The 19,350-nt window shown below is 40.5% G+C and overlaps 1 protein-coding gene across 1 annotated transcript in view; it reads right to left on the reverse strand.

Annotated features, from left to right (window-relative positions):
• Positions 1-18,772, reverse strand: part of LOC115140261 (zinc finger matrin-type protein 4-like) — a 205,631-nt gene extending 186,859 nt beyond the window's left edge. Inside the window, exon 1 of the mRNA XM_029678516.2 lies at positions 18,571-18,772. Within this exon, the coding sequence (XP_029534376.1) occupies positions 18,571-18,657 (87 nt within the window). The 5' untranslated portion in view covers positions 18,658-18,772. The remainder of the gene's footprint in view (positions 1-18,570) is intronic.
• Between the last annotated feature and the right edge of the window lie 578 nt (positions 18,773-19,350).

A 19,350-nucleotide genomic window follows, 5' to 3' on the forward strand; every position in this document is an offset into this window, starting at 1 on the left:
TAGTTTTGGCAAGTCGGTTAGGACATCTACTTTGTGCATGACACAAGTAGTTTTACTAAGATTTGTTAACAGTTAACAGAAAATCAAAAGAAATCAGCCAAGACCTCAGAAATGTTTGTTTTTTTAGACCTTCACAAGTCTGGTTCATCCTTGAGAGCGATTTCCAAATGCCTGAAGGTACCACGTTCATCTGTACAAACAATAGTAAGCAAGTATCAATACCATGGGACCACGGAGCCATCATACGGCTGGAGACGCATTCTGTCTCCTAGAGATGAAAAGTGCAAATCAATCCCAGAACAGCAGCAAAGGACCTTGTGAAGATGCTGGAGGAAACAGGTACAAATGTATCTATATCCACAGTAAAACAAGTCCTATATTGACATAACCTGAAAGGCCGCTCAGCAAGGAAGAAGCCACTGCTCCAAAACCTCCATAAAAAAGCCAGACTACGGTTTGCAACTGCACATGGGGACAAAGATCGTACTTTTTGGAGAAATGTCCTCTGGTCTGACAAAACAAAAATAGAACTGTTCGGCCATAATGACCATCGTTATGTTTGGAGGAGAAAGGGGAGGCTTGCAAGCCAAAGAACACCATTCCAACCATGAAGCACAGGGTTGGCATGTTGTGGGGTGCTTTGCAACAGGAGGGACTGGTGCACTTCACAAATAGATGGCATCATGAGAGAGGAAAATTATGTGAATATATTGAAGCAACATCTCAAGACATCAGTTAAAGCTTGGTCGCAAATGGGTCTTCCAAATGGACAATGACCCCAAGCATACTTCCAAAGTTGTGGCAAAATGGCTTAAAGACAACAAAGTCAAGGTATTGGAGTGTCATCACAAAGCCCTGACCTCAATCCTATAGAAAATTTGTGGGCAGAACTGAAAAAGTGTGTGCGAGTAAGGAGGCCTACAAACGTGACTCAGTTACACCAGCTCTGTCAGGAGGAATGGGCCAAAATTCACCCAACTTATTGTGAGAAGCTTGTGGAAGGCTACCCAAAACGTTTGACCCAAGTTAAAAGCAATGCTACCAAATACTTATTGAGTGTATGTAAACTTCTGAACCACTGGGAAAGTGATGAAAGAAATAAAAGCAGAAATAAATCTCTCTCTACCATTATTCTGACATTTCATATTCTTAAAATAAAGTGGTGACCCTAACTTGCCTAAGACATGGAATTGTTACTCGGACTAAATGTCAGGAATTGTGAAAAACTGAGTTTAAATGTAGTTGGCTAAGGTATATGTAAACTTCCGACTTCAACTGTAGCTGCTAATTACCCAGAGTTCAGAGCAGTGTAGTGTGAGGGTCCATGTTAAAGGACACATGACAACCAACATTGTTTTTTTAACCTTTATTTAACTAGGCAAGTCAGATAAGAACAAATTCTTATTTTCAATGACGGCCTAGGAACAGTGGTTAACTGCCTTGTTCAAGGGCAGAACAAAATTATTTTACCTTGTCAGCTCAGGGATTTGATCTTGCACCTTTCGGTTACTAGTCCAACGCTTTAACCATTAGGCAACCTGCCACCCCACGCTACCTGCCGCCCCACATGCTCCTATGAACTTCACCTGTTCATAGGAGCATGTCAAAAACATACATTTTTCACCAAATTTTCCATCCTAAAAATGTGGAATAAGCAAAGGCTTTGATTTCTGGTTAAAAAAAAAAACATTGAAAAACACAATGTTGAAGTAAAGACCCCTGTCAACTAATAAACACATATTTAGTTTTGGATCAATTTTTATTGAAAATAAACATTGCCTTGTGCCCTGTAATTCTCTTACCAACAACCCACATATCTTGAAGATAGTTTCTGATCTCTCTCATGAGGACGAAGGATAATGAAAGTTCACAGAAGTAACAAGTAAAAGTAGACCTATCCATTAGTTAGTGTTTTTACTGATAACACATTTTGTTGATGAATTATTCAGTTATTAAAACATGAAATTCGGTAACATAATTGTTTCAATTGAATTGGCTACAATGGGAAATCATAGTAGTCACAAACAACATGTGGGGGTCACAAGTTTGGACAGCTCAGTTCAGTACTGTACAGTACAGGACACAGTAGAGCACACTAGAGTACACTATAATGTACAGTACTGTATGATACTCTGCTTTACTGTACTGAACTCCACAAATCTCTACGCGAATGTATACTTGACTGTAATCTACTGAGCTCTACCGCGCTGTACTTTGATGTCCAAACTTGTGAATCATAGACGTCTATGATTGGTTTCAGATTTGGTCCGGTCCAACCAAATTTGATCTCGTTTGGGGCAAAAGCTGATTAAAATAATAGCCATTGTTAAGAATAATACCCCAATATGCAAAGGAGGATATTGCATATTTGTACCTATTCAGGATACATCACCATGAAGAGAATGACATTCATATCCATAAATAAGCATTTCTGTGTAGTAAGTGAGAAATCTGAGTCTCAGCGCACTCTCTCTAGCTAGGCTGCTGGTTGTCCTGCAGCACTGCCTCCCAGCTGAGCTCGTTACCATTGGCCATGTCCAGTGATTCTATTTCTATGTTGTAGGCTGCAGGGATTCGTGGCAGCACATCAGAGCAACACAGAGGAGAATCCAGGGTGAGAGGGAAGGCACTGAAGAGGAAGAGACTGGATTGTAGCCTCTTACACTAATCAGGGGTATTACTAGGCCTATAGACAGACAGGTTGTGTATACTGCTAGACAACTCCCCAGCTGAAAACTTTGGCTGAGAAAACTTCATTTTAAATTGTCTTATAAGACCAGTGGGGTTCTTTGAATGATGCTCAAAGGACAAACAGCCCCCCAAAATCTAAATCTTGAGAAATGTACGATTACAGGATGGCAAATTGACATACTTCACACAAATATAAACATTTGTTCCTGAGGGAGGTTTGTATACCGTTTTTCCTCAACTACCCAAGCACCTTTGTCTAAACAGAATTCACTTTTTCGAAACAATTAACACTCAGCCCAAACTGAAACAATTTGGCCAAAATTACACATTTCACTTTCAAAATGAATTGAGAATCAAAATATGAAATACATGACACAAAGTCATCTACCTCCATCAAACAATACAACTTGTTATCTAATGAAAAGTTATTCAAATCAATAATTACACAGTGGCCCAATAAATACTAACTACACTATCAATATATCTGGGCCATTTGTTTATACTATAATTATAGTATGCAACATAAAAGGCAAGTAAACATTATCACAGCATGGGCTGCATCATTTTTTTCTAAAATGATTTTACCAGATGACCAACGAAGAATGAATGTCACTCAAGAGCATGAATATCCAGAAACAAAATGCTTTATTTGACCTTTTTCCATTTTTACTGAGAGCAGAACTATCTTCCTCTATGGGCCCCTCTGCCTCTGCTTTGTCCTTGCCCTCACGATGCCTCTTCCTTGGTCCATTCTTGGAAACAGCAACTCAGAGGTGACCTCTTATGCATGATTAAAGACTGATTGTTGATTGCACAATTGTTCAGAGGTTTTACACACGTGCAGAAGTGGTTCACATTCATGGAAGTCATTTGCATCAGCGGTGACCAAAATGTTTTAATTTTGTTTGTCATGATTTACTCAACTGGAGTTTTGCGTCATTTGTGGAGAATTGCATTTACTGTTTTGAAAAATGTGCTTAGCATTTTCATGTGTGAAAGCAATGAGAAATGACTTACAGTTTTGCAACAACAACAAAAAATACTGTTGTGCTCATTAGGTCATGATGGAGATCAAGTGGACCCCAGTTTCAAATGTTATTTGAGAAGATAAAGCTGTAAAATGTCAGCAATTGTCTAATGTGCTAGATCTTTTTTTCTAACACACTTCATTAATGGAGAGGATGGGTTACAACAGACTCAAATCTTTCCAATGGAAGATAGTTCAGGTCAATGCGTTTCATTTTTAAAAGCAGAGCGAGCTACCAACCACTCTGATTAAAAGAGAATATTATAGTATTCTAATGATTCCAGATCACTTTCATGGGGAAAACCCTCAGCAATAATACATAGACCTATTTAGCAGAACATAACAACCACACTTTGTCTAGCAGGGTAGATTATAAATAATCAGCTGTTTATCCATTCCATATTATAACTAATAAAACAGCCAATTCATTATTACAGCATAATACATGATGGGCATTATTAAGGATGAAAGAGATGGGCTCAATAGCGCTGGATAGAGTTACAATTACTGTAACATAAACAGCTCCTGGTGCCCATGGATAGCATAGGGTCAATTCTGTCTGAATTGAGATCAAGCCAAGAGATGATTTGGACAGCAACATGATGAGATTCCTACGTAGGAGTACTAGTGATAACTCAGAACAGTAAACAGGCATTTTGGTGTCAGAGCTGTGTTATAGGTTCTAAACTACCCAAGACATTAAGGAGGTTGGTTAAACATATTATCTAAGGAACAGACTCCACCACAGGAGGATGGTGGCACCTTAACTGGGGAGGACGGGCTTGTGGTAATGACTGGAGTGGAATCAGTGGAATTAGCAAACACATTGTTTCCAGGTGTTTGATGCCATTCCATTTGCTCCCTTCCGGCCATTATTATGAGCCGTTTTCCACTCAGCAGCCTCCTGTGGACTCCTCCTGTCATTGTCTTTGAGAATGAACAATCATAAAATGAATACTGAATGGAGAGTTAAGAGATACTTGATACATTTTAGTTTGTATTTACATAACGTCCCGACTAGGACAGCATAATTAGTGTGAAAAGACAACAACAAAAAATATACTTTTCTCTTTGTTTTCATTCAGTAAACGCAAAGCACGCAGTCATCCAGGTGCACCACAACACAAATAATGGATCTGACATCAGTTATAACTACCAACTGCAGAAACAACACATCTCAGAGTTAGACAGGGTAATAAACCAAGCAAATAACCAAACTTTCCAGCTTTGCACCTCGATTCCAGCAGGTCCTCATTAAGTTTTCTCTCAAAGGTTCTCACAGTTGATCATTTATTTTATTCCACCATATTCCCTCAAAAGTCCTCACCTTAAGATAAATATCTTAGCTGTATTTAGGAGGAAACAGAATGCTGAAAGATGATGTATTCAAGCATCTCCTAAACGCAACAAGAATCATTCTAAAGCCCCAAAACAGAAGTAATCTTAGTTTGCAAATGAAGAAAGGTTGCCTTTGGCTAACTGTTGTTATGGATAAATCAGCAATGCCCTCCAAAACGACAATCTAGCTATCTGTCCAATACTTGTCCACTTTTTCTACAAATTGAGCCCAATAACATCTTGATGAGGCTGACTATAGTAGAGTGGTTGTGACTGGAGAGAGTGTGTGACAGAGTGAGAGAGCGAAATAGAGAGAGAAAAACAGTGCGTTAGCATGTCATACAAGCTCACTTTAGCAACTGAATTAATTCAGAGATTTGATTATTAGAGCTAACTAAAATACTAAAAAAGCCGGACACAGATAGGGAACCACATCAGAGAGATTAACACATACTGGAGTGGTAGGAGGGATTGATTATCATACAGCTATACTTAAGTCAGAGTTTAAAAAACAGCATGTAACACAAACAATTACAAGTAGGCTAATTACATGTGTACTACGATTTCTTTATCATCTCCGCCACTATTTATAAATGATCTACGTCATACGGATTCTGTAAAAAAACATGCACTTTAGTCTAAAGGACTTAAATGATTTTAGCTCAGTAAATAGCGCTCACCTCTCCATCCCAAGAGCTTAGCGAAGGTCAGACAACGGCCTGGCTTTATCAGCCTAATAGAGTGCATTGTGAGCATGCATATAAATCAGTGTTTACATTATAAGCAATTATGAATACAATCCTCTACAAACCTGACTAACACCAACAAAGAGCTTAGTTCATGAGCAATACTATAAACACTACCACTGTGTTATCTATCCAATTACAACATAGAAAAAATACCAGCTCTGCAAAACAAACTACACAAGGGGCTAGAGTTTTTCTTGATTTTCACCAATAGGGAAACGCAAATTGATAATTACATCTGCAACCTCCCTCAGTAGCTAATAAAATACAACTGGCCAAGGAAATTGACAGTTGAACTGAAAGCAGTGGGACTTGCCAGACAGTTTAACTGAAGCTACAGCTGCTTGGCCTCTCCTCACCTGGGTTGATCTGTGAGGATCATGAGGCTGTTTGTCCAGTACTAAGGATGTACATCTTTCCATTTCAAAACAATTCCATACGTATCTAGATACATGAGCTCTGACACGATACAGGAATGTTGTAGTTTGAAACGATTCGGTGCGACTCCTGAGTGAATCGATGCACTAACATGTTTTGCATAAGCACATTCATTTTCCATTCTAAATTGAAATCTGCTGCTGGTGGAGCTCATGAGCCTGGGCCTTTCTAAGCTGGATCTGTGTGTATGATGCATGTCTATGGTGTACAGTATGTGTTATGTAGGCATCTGATCTGAACCAAAAGGGAGACTGGGCATCCACCACCCAAGTACCACTATTAGACTGGGGGGCCATGTACCCCCCCCCATCTTCGCAGATAGTTTGAGCTAGTAATGTATAAATATTTATCGTTTGACAATTAGCTATGACATAAGTAATGAAAATATAGCACAACCTTGGCTACTGATATTCCCTGGTGCTGTTCGGAATGAAAAATGACTAGTAGATCAATGACTGTCAACACAGTTACATGCAAGAGAAAACGCATCAGTAGTCACAAAAGATACTGCATGAACTGCATGAACAATGAACACTTCTATTTTAATTTAATATAATACATAAATAAAAATCTATTTAGTCTCAAATAAATAATGAAACATGCTCAATTTGGTTGAAATAATGCATAAACACATTTTAACATCTTGCCCATGTTCTGTTATAATCTCCACCCAGCACAGCCAGAAGAGGACTGGCCACCCCACATATGCTCTCTCTAATTCTCTCTTTCCTTCTCTCTCTCGGAGGACCTGAGCCCTAGGACCATGCCCCAGGACTACCTGACATGTTGACTCCTTGCTGTCCCCAGTCCACCTGACCGTGCTGCTACTCCAGTTTCAACTGTTCTGCCTTATTATTATACGACCATGCTGGTCATTTATGAACATTTGAACATCTTGGCCATGTTCTGTTATAATCTCCACCCGGCACAGCCAGAAGAGGACTGGCCACCCCACATAGCCTGGTTCCTCTCTAGGTTTCTTCCTAGGTTTTGGCCTTTCTAGGGAGTTTTTCCTAGCCACTGTGCTTCTACACCTGCATTGCTTGCTGTTTGGGGTTTTAGGCTGGGTTTCTGTACAGCACTTTGAGATATCAGCTGATGTACGAAGGGCTATATTAAATTAAATTTTATTTGATTTTATTTGTGGGAGAAGAAAGTAAAAGTGCAATATGTGCCATGTAAAAAAGCTAACGTTTTAGATCCTTGCTCGGAACATATGAAAGCTGGTGGTTCAATATTCCCAGTTTTTCAATATTCCCAGTAAAGAAATATCAGGTTGCAGTTATTATAGGAATTATGACGCGTCAACTATTTCTCGCTTTACCATTTGTATTTCATATACCTTTGACTATTGGATGTTCTTATAGGCACTTTAGTATTGCCAGCTGAATCTCAGGAGTTGATAGGCTTAAAGTAATAAACAGCGCTGAGATCAAGCATTGCTAAGAGCTGCTAAATTTTGAATGAATGCTTATGAGCCTGCTGCTGCCTACCACCGCTCAGTCAGAATGCTCTATATCAAATCGTAGACTTAATTATAATATAGTAAACACACAGAAATACGAGCCTTTGGTCATTAATATGGTAAAATCCAGAAACTATCATTTCAAAAACAAAATGTTTATTCTTTCAGTGAAATACGGAACTATTCTGTATTTTGTCGAATGGGTGGCAACCCTAACACAGAACCCAAACCGGCTGTGCGCGTGCGCCATCGTGCATACATTTATCTTGTCCCCCTACACCAAACGCGATCACGACACGCAGGTTAAAATATCAAAAACAAACTCTGAACCAATTACATTCATTTGGGAACAGGTCGAAAAGCATTGAAGATTTATGGCAATTTAGCTAGTTAGCTTGCACTTGCTAGCTAATTTGTCCTATTTAGCTAGCTTGCGGTTGCTAGCTAATTTGTCCTGGGATATAAACATTGAGTTGTTATTATACCTAAAATGCACCAGGTCCTCTACTCCGCCACTTAATCCACACATCAAACGGTCAACCGAATCGTTTCTAGTCATCTCTCCTCCTTCCAGGCTTTTTCATCTTTGAACTTATATGGTGATTGGCGTCTAAACTTTCATAGTATTACCACAAAGACCGGCAACACAGTTCATCTTTCAATCACCCACGTGGGTATAACCAATGAGGAGATGGCACGTGGGTACCTGCTTCTATAAACCAATGAGGAGATGGGAGAGGCATGACTTGCAGTGCGATCTGCGTCAGAAATAGAAAGGACTTCTATTTTAGCCCTTGGCAACGCGGACGCTCATTGACGCGCGCGAGCAGTGTGAGTGCAATTATTGAATAACATAGATTTCTCAATGTATTTTGTAATGCTCGTGCACACGACGTGACCGGTGTAGTCAGGATATAAGTCTAATTATTGCTGTTACATTGCACAACCTTCAATGTTATGTCATAATTATGTAAAACTCTAGTTCGCAACGAGCCAGGTGGCCCAAACTGTTGCATATACCCTATTCCCATATAATATTGCCTGCTTACATTAATTTCTTTGATTTTAAGAAAGGCAAAAGATGTTTATGGTTAGGTGCATTCGTGGAATGATTGTGCTTTTTTTCGCGAATTCGCCTTCGTTAAATCATCACCCGTTTGGCGAAGTAGGCTGTGATTCGATGATAAATTAACAGGCACCGCATTGATTATATGCAACGCAGGACAAGCTAGTTAACCTAGTAATATCATCAACCGTGTGTAGTTAACTAGTGATAATGTGAAGATGAATTGTTTTTATAAGATACGTTTAATGCTAGCTAGCTACTTACCTTGGCTCCTTGCTGCAGTTGCGTAACGGGTGGTCAGCCTGACATGCATTTTCCTTGTGGAATGCAATGTAATCGGCCAAATTCGGCATCCAAAAATGCCTATTACAGATTATTATGAAAACTTGAAAATCGGCCATGATGATTAATCGGTCGACCTCTAATGTAGACACCCCTTCAAATGAGTGGATTCGGCTATTTCAGCCACACCTGACAGGTGTATAAAATCGATCACACAGCCATTCAATCTCCACAGACAAACATTGGCAGTAGAATGGCCTTACTGAAGAGCTCAGTGACTTTCAACACGGCACCGTCATAGGATGCCACCTATCCAACAAGTCAGTTAATCAAATTTCTGCCCTGCTAGTGCTGCCCCAGTCAACTGTAAGTACTGTTATTGTGAAGTGGAATGTCTAGGAGCAACAACGGTTCAGCCATGAAGTGGTAGGCCACACAAGCTCACAGAACGGGACCACCAATTGCTGAAGCGCTTAAAAATCATCTGTCCTCGGTTGCAACACTCACTACCGAGTTTCAAGCTGCTTCTGGAAGCAACGTCAGCACAAGAACTGTTTGTTGGGAGCTTCATGAAATGGGTTTCCATGACCGAGCAGCCGCACCCAAGCCTAAAATCACCAAGCGCAACGCCAAACTTCGGCTGGAGTGGTATAACGCTCACCGCCATTGGACTCCGGAGCAGTGGAAGTGCGTTCTCTGGAGTGAGGAATCACGTTTCACCATCTGGCAGTCTGACAGCCGGATCTGGGTGTGTCGGATGCCAGTTGAACGCGACCTGCCCCAATGCATAGTGCCAACTGTAATGTTTGGTGTAATGTTTGGGGCTGTTTTGCATGGTTTGGGCTAGGCTCCTTAGTTCCAGTGAAGGGAAATCACAACGCTACAGCATACAATGACATTCTAAAATGATTCTGTGTTTCCAACTTTGTGGCAACAGTTTGGGGAAAGCCCTTTCCTGTTTCAGCATGACAATGCCCCCATGCACAAAGCGAGTTCCATACAGAAATGGTTTATCGAGATCCGTGTGGAAGAACTTGACTGACCTGCACAGAGCCCTGACCTCAACCACATCAAACACTTTTGGGGTGAATTGGAATGCCGACTGCAAGCCAGGCCTAAACGCCCAACATCAGTACCCTACCTCACTAATGCTCGTGGCTGAATGGAAGTCCCGACAGAAATGTTCCAACATCTAGTGGAAAGTCTTCCAAGAAGAGTGGAGGCTGGTATAGCAGCAACTCCATATTAATGCTAGAGGTTGACCGATCGGCATTGCCGATTAATTAAGGGCCGATTTCAAGTTTTCATAACAATTGGTAATCAGACATTTTGGACGCCAATTATGGCCGGTTACAATGTAATCCACGAGGAAACTGTGTGGCAGGCTGCCCACCTGTTACACGAGTGCAGCCTCAAAAGGACCTTGTGGCTGCAAGAAGCCAAGGTAAGTTGCTAGCTAGCATTAAACTTATCTTCACATAATCACTAGTTAACTACACACGGTTGATGATATTACTAGGTGAACTAGCTTGTCCTGCGTTGCATATAATCAATGCGGCGCCTGTTAATTTATCATCGAATCACAGCCTACTTCAACCTCACCAAACAGGTGATGATTTTTAAAAAGCGCATTCGCGAAAAAAAAGCACATACTTGCACAAACGTACCTAACGTACCTAACGTACCTAACCATAAACAGCAATGCTTTTCTTCAAATCAAAACACAACAGTATATTTTTTAAACCTGCATATTTAGTTCAAATAAATGCATGTTTTCAAGCAATATTAACTAGGGAAATTGTGTCACTTCTCTTGAGTTCAGTGTAAGCAGAGTCAGGGTATATGTTAGGGTTGCCACCCGTTCGACAAAATACACAATGGTTCTGTATTTCACTGAAAGAATAAACGTTTTGTTTTTGACCAAAGGCTCGTATTTCTGTGTGTTTATTATATTATAATTAAGTCTACAATTTGATATTTGATAGAGCAGTCTGACTGAGTGGTGGTAGGCAGCAGCAGGCTCGTAAGCATTCATTCAAACAGCACTTTACTGCATTTGCCAGCAGCTCTTAGCAATGCTTGATGCACAGCGCTGTTTATGACTTCAAGTCTATCAACTCCCGAGATTAGGCTGGCAATACTAAAGTGCCTATAAGAACATCCAATAGTCAAATGTATATGAAATACAATTTGGTATAGAGAGAAATAGTTGACGCGTCATAATTCCTATAATAACTACAACCTAAAACTTCTTAACTGGAAATATTGAAGAACTGGGAATAATGAACCACCAGCTTTCATATGTTGTCATGTTCTGAGTAAGGAATTAAAATGTTAGCTTTCTTACATGACACATGGCACTTTTACTTTCTTCTCCAACACTTTGTTTTTGCATTATTTAACAAATTGAACATGTTTCATTATTTATTTGAGACTAAATAGATTGTATTTATTATATTAAGTTAAAATAGAAGTGTTCATTGTTCATTCAGTATTGTTGCAATTGTCATTATTTCAAATATATATAAAAACGGCCTATTAATCAGTATCGGCTTTTTTTGGTCCTCCAATAACCGGTATCGGTGTTGAAAAATCATAAATCGTTCAACCTCTAATTAATGCCCATGACTTTGGAATGAGATGTTCGACGAAGAGGTGTCTACATACTTTTGGTCACGTAGTGCATCTTAAACATTTCACTGATTTGTATCTGTGAATTGTTGCATCCCTATCCAGTACCATCATCAGCATTGTTATTAACCTCCTTAGCAGTAGACAGCAACATTTTTCCAGCTGACTCTCCAGGCCAGGACCACTGAGTGGTTTAGACTGCGTCCCAAATGGCTCCCTATTCTCTATTGAGCCCTATGAAACCTGGTGAAAAGTAGTGTTTGCTTTAACCTCTTGCTTCTACCTGAGACGCTTGCGTCCCAACTAGAGCTCTGGAAATGCAAATGCGCTACACTAAATGCTAATAGTATTAGTTAAAACTCAAACGTTCATTAAAATACACATGCAGGGTATCGAATTAAAGCTACACTCGTTGTGAATCCAGGCAACAAGTCAGATTTTTAAAATGCTTTTCGGCGAAAGCATGAGAAGCTATTATCTGATAGCATGCACCAATACACTACAACACAAAAGCCACGCAGGGGACGTAAACAAAATAATTAGCATTTCAGCGTTACACAAACCGCACAATAAAATAGAAAACAGTCATTACCTTTCACCATCTTCTTTGTTGGCACTCCTAGATGTCCCATAAACACTATTGGGTCTTTATTTCGATTAAATCGGTCCATATAAAGCCAAGATATCGTTATATGTAGACTGTGTGATAAACGAAAAAAACAGCGTTTTCAAAACGTAACGTCATTTTTTAAAATTCAAAAAGTCGACGATAAACTTTCACAAAACACTTCGAAATACGTTTGTAATGCAACTTTAGGTATTAGTAAACGTTAATAAGTGATAAAATTCATCAGGAGGCGATGTAAAGATCATTAGCTGTCCGTCTGGAAAAATGTCCGGCTAGAAACTCAACGAAAATATCCGGTCCTAGACCTGAAGAAATACGGTGCCTTGCATGTGTTTGACCAAGAAAAAACTCGAAGGGAAATGACAAGACTCTAGACACCGCGTGGAAGCTGTAGGTACTGCAACCTCAGTCAATTAATTGTGGTTCACCTTTATCAATGGGTTCAAGTAGCGCATGGATATATTTTCCCATTTTCAGTGATCAGTTTTTCCTGTGCTTTTCGATGTAAATGCCGTTCTGGTAAAGCCACAGCAGTGATTTAACCAGTTTTATAAACGTCTGAGTGTTTTCTATCCACACAGACTAAGCAAATGCATATACTATATTCCTGGCATGAGTAGCAGGGCGCTGAAATGTTGCGCGATTTTTAACAGAATGTTCAAAAAAGTAGAGGGTAGAAGCAACAGGTTTTAAGAACAAAACAGACCACGTCGACAAACAGGTAAAAGAAGTGGGTGCTCCTTCTATCACACTGAACACCTGCCATTATAAATGTTAAATCGCCACCGATTCACCCAGCAGGTGATCTACTGCGCACGGCTGACATTCACTATGGTTTGTCCTGTCCTTTAGTTAGGCAGTCAGGCAGAATTTCTTTAGGCCAAGGTACATTGTCTTATGCCAGAAAGCATGATGATTCCGTCTGTACGGTTGAGGGACGAGCGTCATATAGGAGTGATGCCACCTGTCATGAGGGACGAGCGTCATATAGGAGTGATGCCACCTGTCAGAACACAATGGCCAAGGTCTGTATACTAGCAACTCTGTTTTACAGAATAATTATACTTACTGCATTGAATATGATCTAATGTCAGCCTTAACTGATAGAGAGGATGCAGCACCTGTTAAATGATTACCAGTTCCCCTGAGGTGTAACCCCAGAGCCACATTTATCTCAATATTAGACTCTGGTGTAGCCTGCCTACTGACAACAGAGCAACTGGGTGAAAACATTACAGTGCAGTCTGGGCAGAGTGCCGACAGTAGACTACACCAGCACAATCATCAGACTGGTGTTGAGCCACTGACAGAGACATTTAGGTCAATTGTTAAGTCACTTGAATGAGTGAGTGAGTGAGTGAGTGAGTGAGTGAGTGAGTGAGTGAGTGAGTGAACGTGCGTGCGTGCGTGCGCGTAACCCATTCAATTTTGACTCTGGTCTATTTAATCACTTTCATTTTCTCCAGTTAGATTACCTCTGGAGGTAAAATGAAGTCTGTAGGATTTTAATCCTCAGAAAGGGTCAATCCCCTAAAAACACTGTCCATAAACCTGTTGCAAGGGGCTTGGGTTCCGGAAGTCTGATGCTTTGAGGGATTTCAAAGTACATCCAGCCTAAACCGGATGATAAACAGCATTTATATTTGGAGCGAAATGTCAGAGTATACAGTTGTAACACCTGGATGGATTATTCAACTCCCAGTTCTATACCTGTGGGTACCACCAAGGGGCAGAGGACAGGGTGATTTGGAGGTTTTAACATGGAATACAAGGACAATCTCACTTTCTTTCTCCCCCCCCCCTCTCTCAGGTGTGATACAGTATAATTAGCCTGCTAACAATATCACTTTTATTGTTATTTATTTTATACACCACTGCAATCTAAGAGTACTTCAGGGAGTATCTCATGACACATTCATCTTCTTCAATTCAATGCACTTTGACCTCCTGTGTTACACTTGGCTGCATTAAAAAAAGATTTTTTTTACACATCTTGAAGACAGCAGTGAAATACACAGACTGAAAGTAGGATTTTGAATAACCAACTAAAAAGGGAGGGACATTTGTACTTAAACAAAAACAACCACTTATTGATGACACTGAAGCAGAGCTTCAAAGCGCTTTATTTCATTTTATTTTTAGACCTCACAAATAACTGACGGTAAGAGAGAGATCACACGATTTTTACCACTTCAAGCCTTTTCCAAAATAGAAACGATATGAAATAGGGAGACTGAACAAATATATCTGGGGTTGTTAAAGTGAGAGGTTGAGAGGGGACATCATCATCACCTGAAGTTCGAAAGCTTGTATGTGTATTAGTATGAATGTGCATATTAATGTGAAATGCATGAGTATTAAGTAAGTCCTCCAAGATGTTCAAAAATACCACAAAATACCTCATATTCTGGATGACTCAAATTCACAAAACTTGTGAAAACTTGTGAAAATGCATGTGTAAGCAGCATATAGGCCCGAGGAAGTGTATTTAATCTGTCACTGACACTAGGCATGTAGCAACAGAGAACATTGTCTTAAGATAATGAAAAACAAAGGAGTTGATAGTGCTCGGACGGAGCCACCTTGTGGTTCAGTACAGTGAGCCTCTCCTCAGAGAGACAGTGGACAGTGAGCCTCTCCTCAGAGAGACAGTGAGCCTCTCCTCAGAGAGACAGTGAGCCTCTCCTCAGAGAGACAGTGAGTGAGCCTCTCCTCAGAGAGACAGTGATAGCAGCAACCGACTTTGAATCAAGCGGACTGGAGAAAGAAAGAGCTCAGAAAGAGTTGAAGAACAGCAGTGATGGGAACTGTCAGGCAAGCATGATTAAAACTCCAGATGCACCATAACACGTACATCGACCAGTGGAGGAGTTTGAACTGTATACCATGTCACAGGATGCGTCCCAAATTACACTTGAATTACTATTTAGTGCACTACTTTTTGGCAACACCCAATGTGTGATTCAAACTGGAGGTTTGAATCACACAATGATTCTTCAGGGTGCCCACACACTGTAGGCAGGAGCAACGCATTATATTTGTCTTCTGTATAGTTCAAATATTGTAAGGCTAATGGGAGTGCCATGATTTGTTATGGGTTTGAGGGTGTGCCCTGGACCCCAATAATTCTAACCTTGGCCAGTTATAAAGATATAACATCAGAATAGTTTTTCTGCCTCAGCTAAGAGGATTGTGGCAGATGAATCAGAATTAGTTGGGTAACATAGATAATTAAGATGTTTTATTTGTATAATATGCTTATGTGAGATACTTGTCATTAGAATGTATCCCTTTGGACTCTAGTGTTGGCAGTTGCACTTTTCCCTCAGCTGGGGCTCAGTCACCTGAGATCCAGAGAGGGGAGAGGTCAGTCTTGTCTTTCACATGTCCCTGGTGTTATGCAGAATATCAGAAAGGGAAGAGGACAGGAGGGAACATTGTCTTCATATGTGAATGTGTCTTTACCTATTCTAAACCATGTGAAGGGATGGCGTGATTAATGGGGAACCAATTACTTGTCTCCACAATGTCTGTGCGCTTATCCTGGGATAGTGTATGACCTAGAGGCTCACTCCCCTCAGTGAGCTTGTCCAGGAGTGGGGTCAAGAGGGGGTTTACTTGAGATGGGAGTATCTAGAGTTGACAATTGAGTTATGCCTTGGATGAGGTAACGGTTCTATGAAGTACCAAGAACAAGATTAGAACCTCGTCTTAGGGAACAAAATTAACGATAATTTATAGCGAATGCTATCTGGCTATGGGATACTCCCCTCTCTCAAGTAAAAGTCTTTATTTGTGAACAGTTCCTAAGATCTGTGAATCGTCATGTAAGTTGAGAGGGGTGTATCTTGGCTGTAAAAGATCTTTGTACTTTTCTGATGGTACTTTTCAATGGTTCATTAGAGATAGCACCTCATTGAAAGTCAAAAAGGGTTATTGCAAAGCTCTTAATAAAAAAATGTAGTTTAAGTGTAACTCTGACTGGTGTGTAGTTTGTAACTCTCCTCATTTGGTAAAGCAGAAGCACAGAGAGAGAGAGAGAGAGAGAGAGAGAGAGAGAGAGAGAGAGAGACAGCAGCACAGAGAGAGAGACAGCAGCAAAGAGAGAAGCAGACAGAGAGAGAGACAGCAGCAGAAGCACAGAGAGAGAGAGAGAGAGAGAGAGAGAGAGAGAGAGAGAGCAGCAGCACAGAGAGAGAAGCACAGAGAGAGAGAGAGAGAGAGAATTCCACAGTGTGCCATCACAGCAGCAAGATTTGTGACCTGTTGCCACGAGAAAAGGGCAACCAGTGAAGAACAAACACCACTGTAAATACAACCCATATTTATGCTTATTTATTTTATCTTGTGTCCTTTACCATTTGTACATTGTTAAAACACTGTATATATATATAATTTGACATTTGTAATGTCTTTATTGTTTTGAAACTTCTGTATGTGTAATGTTTACTGTTAATTTGAGTTGTTTTTCACTTTATATATTCACTTTATATATTATCTACCTCACTTGCTTTGGCAATGTTAACACATGTTTCCCATGCCAATAAAGCCCTTGAATTGAATTGAATTGAATTGAATTGAGAGAGACACAGCAGCACAGAGAGAGAGACACACAGCAGCACAGAGAGAGAGAGAGACACAGCAGCACAGAGAGAGAGAGAGACACAGCAGCACAGAGAGAGAGAGACACCGCAGCACACAGAGAGAGAGAGAGACAGCAGCACAGAGAGAGAGAGAGACACAGCAGCACAGAGAGAGAGAGAGACACAGCAGCACAGAGAGAGAGAGACACCGCAGCACACAGAGAGAGAGAGACACCGCAGCACACAGAGAGAGAGAGACACAGCAGCACAGAGAGAGAGAGAGACACAGCAGTTAAAAAACAATGCAACAGAAGGAGAGTAAAGTTCTCTCAAACAAGACAATGAAGTTGCTGCTTGCGCTCTGGGGAAAGTGGATAAAGCAAAGGTAATATTAATGTAGTAAAGATTTTTTTTATTTTTATCTAGACACCACCTGGTGAACACACTTCAAAAGGTATGCAAAGGGATTTAATATGCAACAATATTTCTAAATAAACACACTGGGATTCTCATAGCCTGTCAAAGCCCTTGCTAGGGTACCTATAACAAGACACCTCACTGGGGGGGAAGTCACGATTGTTCAATAAAGGAAATAGGTGTTTAAGAAAACATAACAAAAGGAACTAGGTTTGGAGGTGAATTTGTCATGCCACAGTCAGAGGCAGAAAGCCGCATATATCCATAAGCATGGTTGCCAGTCATGTGGGAGATAGATAGCTAGCTACATTAGGTCAATTACATTCAGGATTTGGTGTGCTGTCATTTTTTTACAAAAGGAAAATAGTATCATGGGGATGTTCACCTATGTTTTCACACTTGGGCTAATATTAGTGCAGAAGATTATGAAGAGAATGTCATTGGAAGATGCATGGGAACGAATCCTCAATGAATGTAGTCACAATCCAATGACTGGATACACTTGAATAGTCAAGGTACAGACATGCCAACTTCTGAAATCCCATGCATTGTGCTGAACAGTGGGCAAATTTAAAACCAAAACAAACGATATGGTCAATGGATCTAATACTAGATAGCCGATATTACAGTAGTAGAATGAGAGGTGAGTTCAACTCGTTCCAACTGGTTGTACTATTGGAATCCCATACATGACACTATATATCACGTGGCAAAACAAATAACGATGTAAAAAGGTCAGTGTGTGTAAAATAGCCATGGGATGGATAGCCTAATAAAATATGAGGAATTGTTTGGCCTCTGATGCCATTCCACTTTCTAAGCACAGCGAGACGCAAAATGATCATCCTGAACAGTATGACCCGTTGATTTTATTTTCAAACTCAAATAGGTCTGCATCAAATCACATTGAGTGTTTATGAAACCTCAATGAGATTCGCAATTTAAGCGCGCATTTCAGCCTTGAGGACCTCCGCATCAGGCTACCCGGTATTTCCAAACACCGTGTCATTAATTCAACATCCCGTAGCCTAGATGGAGGAGAGGATTTCACTGTTTCTCGTGGCTCATAATGTCAAAAAGGATGCTGAAATCCCACGCAGCGCAGCGGACACGATTTATGATGGAGCTGGAAGCATTAGACAGTCTTGAGTTGTATAGTCTCTTTCTCCGTCAATGGAGATTGGTACCCGTTGTAAAACAAAACGGAAAACAAATCACACAGAAGTATAGGCTAATGCATGTCTGAGATATAGCCTACCTGTAACTCCAAACTGTAACCCTGGTACAAGTGTGTCGGGAAGACAGCCAGTTGATGTTGCACTTGTAGGGAAACTGTGTAATCCATTGACCAGCTCAGCGAAACGCGTGTACAAAGCAGACGCTTCCACAGCTGTTTGCAGTAGGCAACTGCCCGTAGTACAATCGTCGACTGTTCTCCGCCCCGCTTTTACCTCATTGGCCGTTTGACAATAGTAGCCTAGCTGCGCGGAGCTCCGACACGATTTTCTCCAGCGATACAGTAGCCCACCAATTTTAGAGTGATCAACCGGTCCAATCCATTAGAGGTGGTATCGCACAGCACCTGTCACCTAGGACGCCAAATACGCAGCGTGCATAATTGTATGAAATAAATTGTAAGCTACGTTTGCTAAAAATTAGTCTTATTCATATGGGGTCCTATCATGATAATGTATGGTTAAAATTACATTTCCGATACTAATCTTAGTAAAGATGTATGCATATTATATAATTGACATGTAAAGTGTGTGTGTTCAGGGCCAGCTGCAGGCATAAGTGACATAAGAGGGGGGTCTCAACTTAGGATAGTAGAATACACATGGTGCAAATTCAGCAATTGTTCTATTGTAATGTCAGTCACTGAAAGTCACTCAATTAACCATGTCAACTAACAATTGTTTGATTGGTAAGTCTAAACTTGTAGTAATCATGACCGAATACTGACCAGGCATACAGAGCATGTGCACAGGGCCCCTGACCTCCAGAGAGCCTCCGTTGATTTTGTTAGTCACTCTCACTC

The sequence above is a fragment of the Oncorhynchus nerka genome, linkage group LG13, assembly GCF_034236695.1.
Source record: "Oncorhynchus nerka isolate Pitt River linkage group LG13, Oner_Uvic_2.0, whole genome shotgun sequence".
Taxonomy (NCBI): Eukaryota; Metazoa; Chordata; class Actinopteri; order Salmoniformes; family Salmonidae; genus Oncorhynchus; species Oncorhynchus nerka.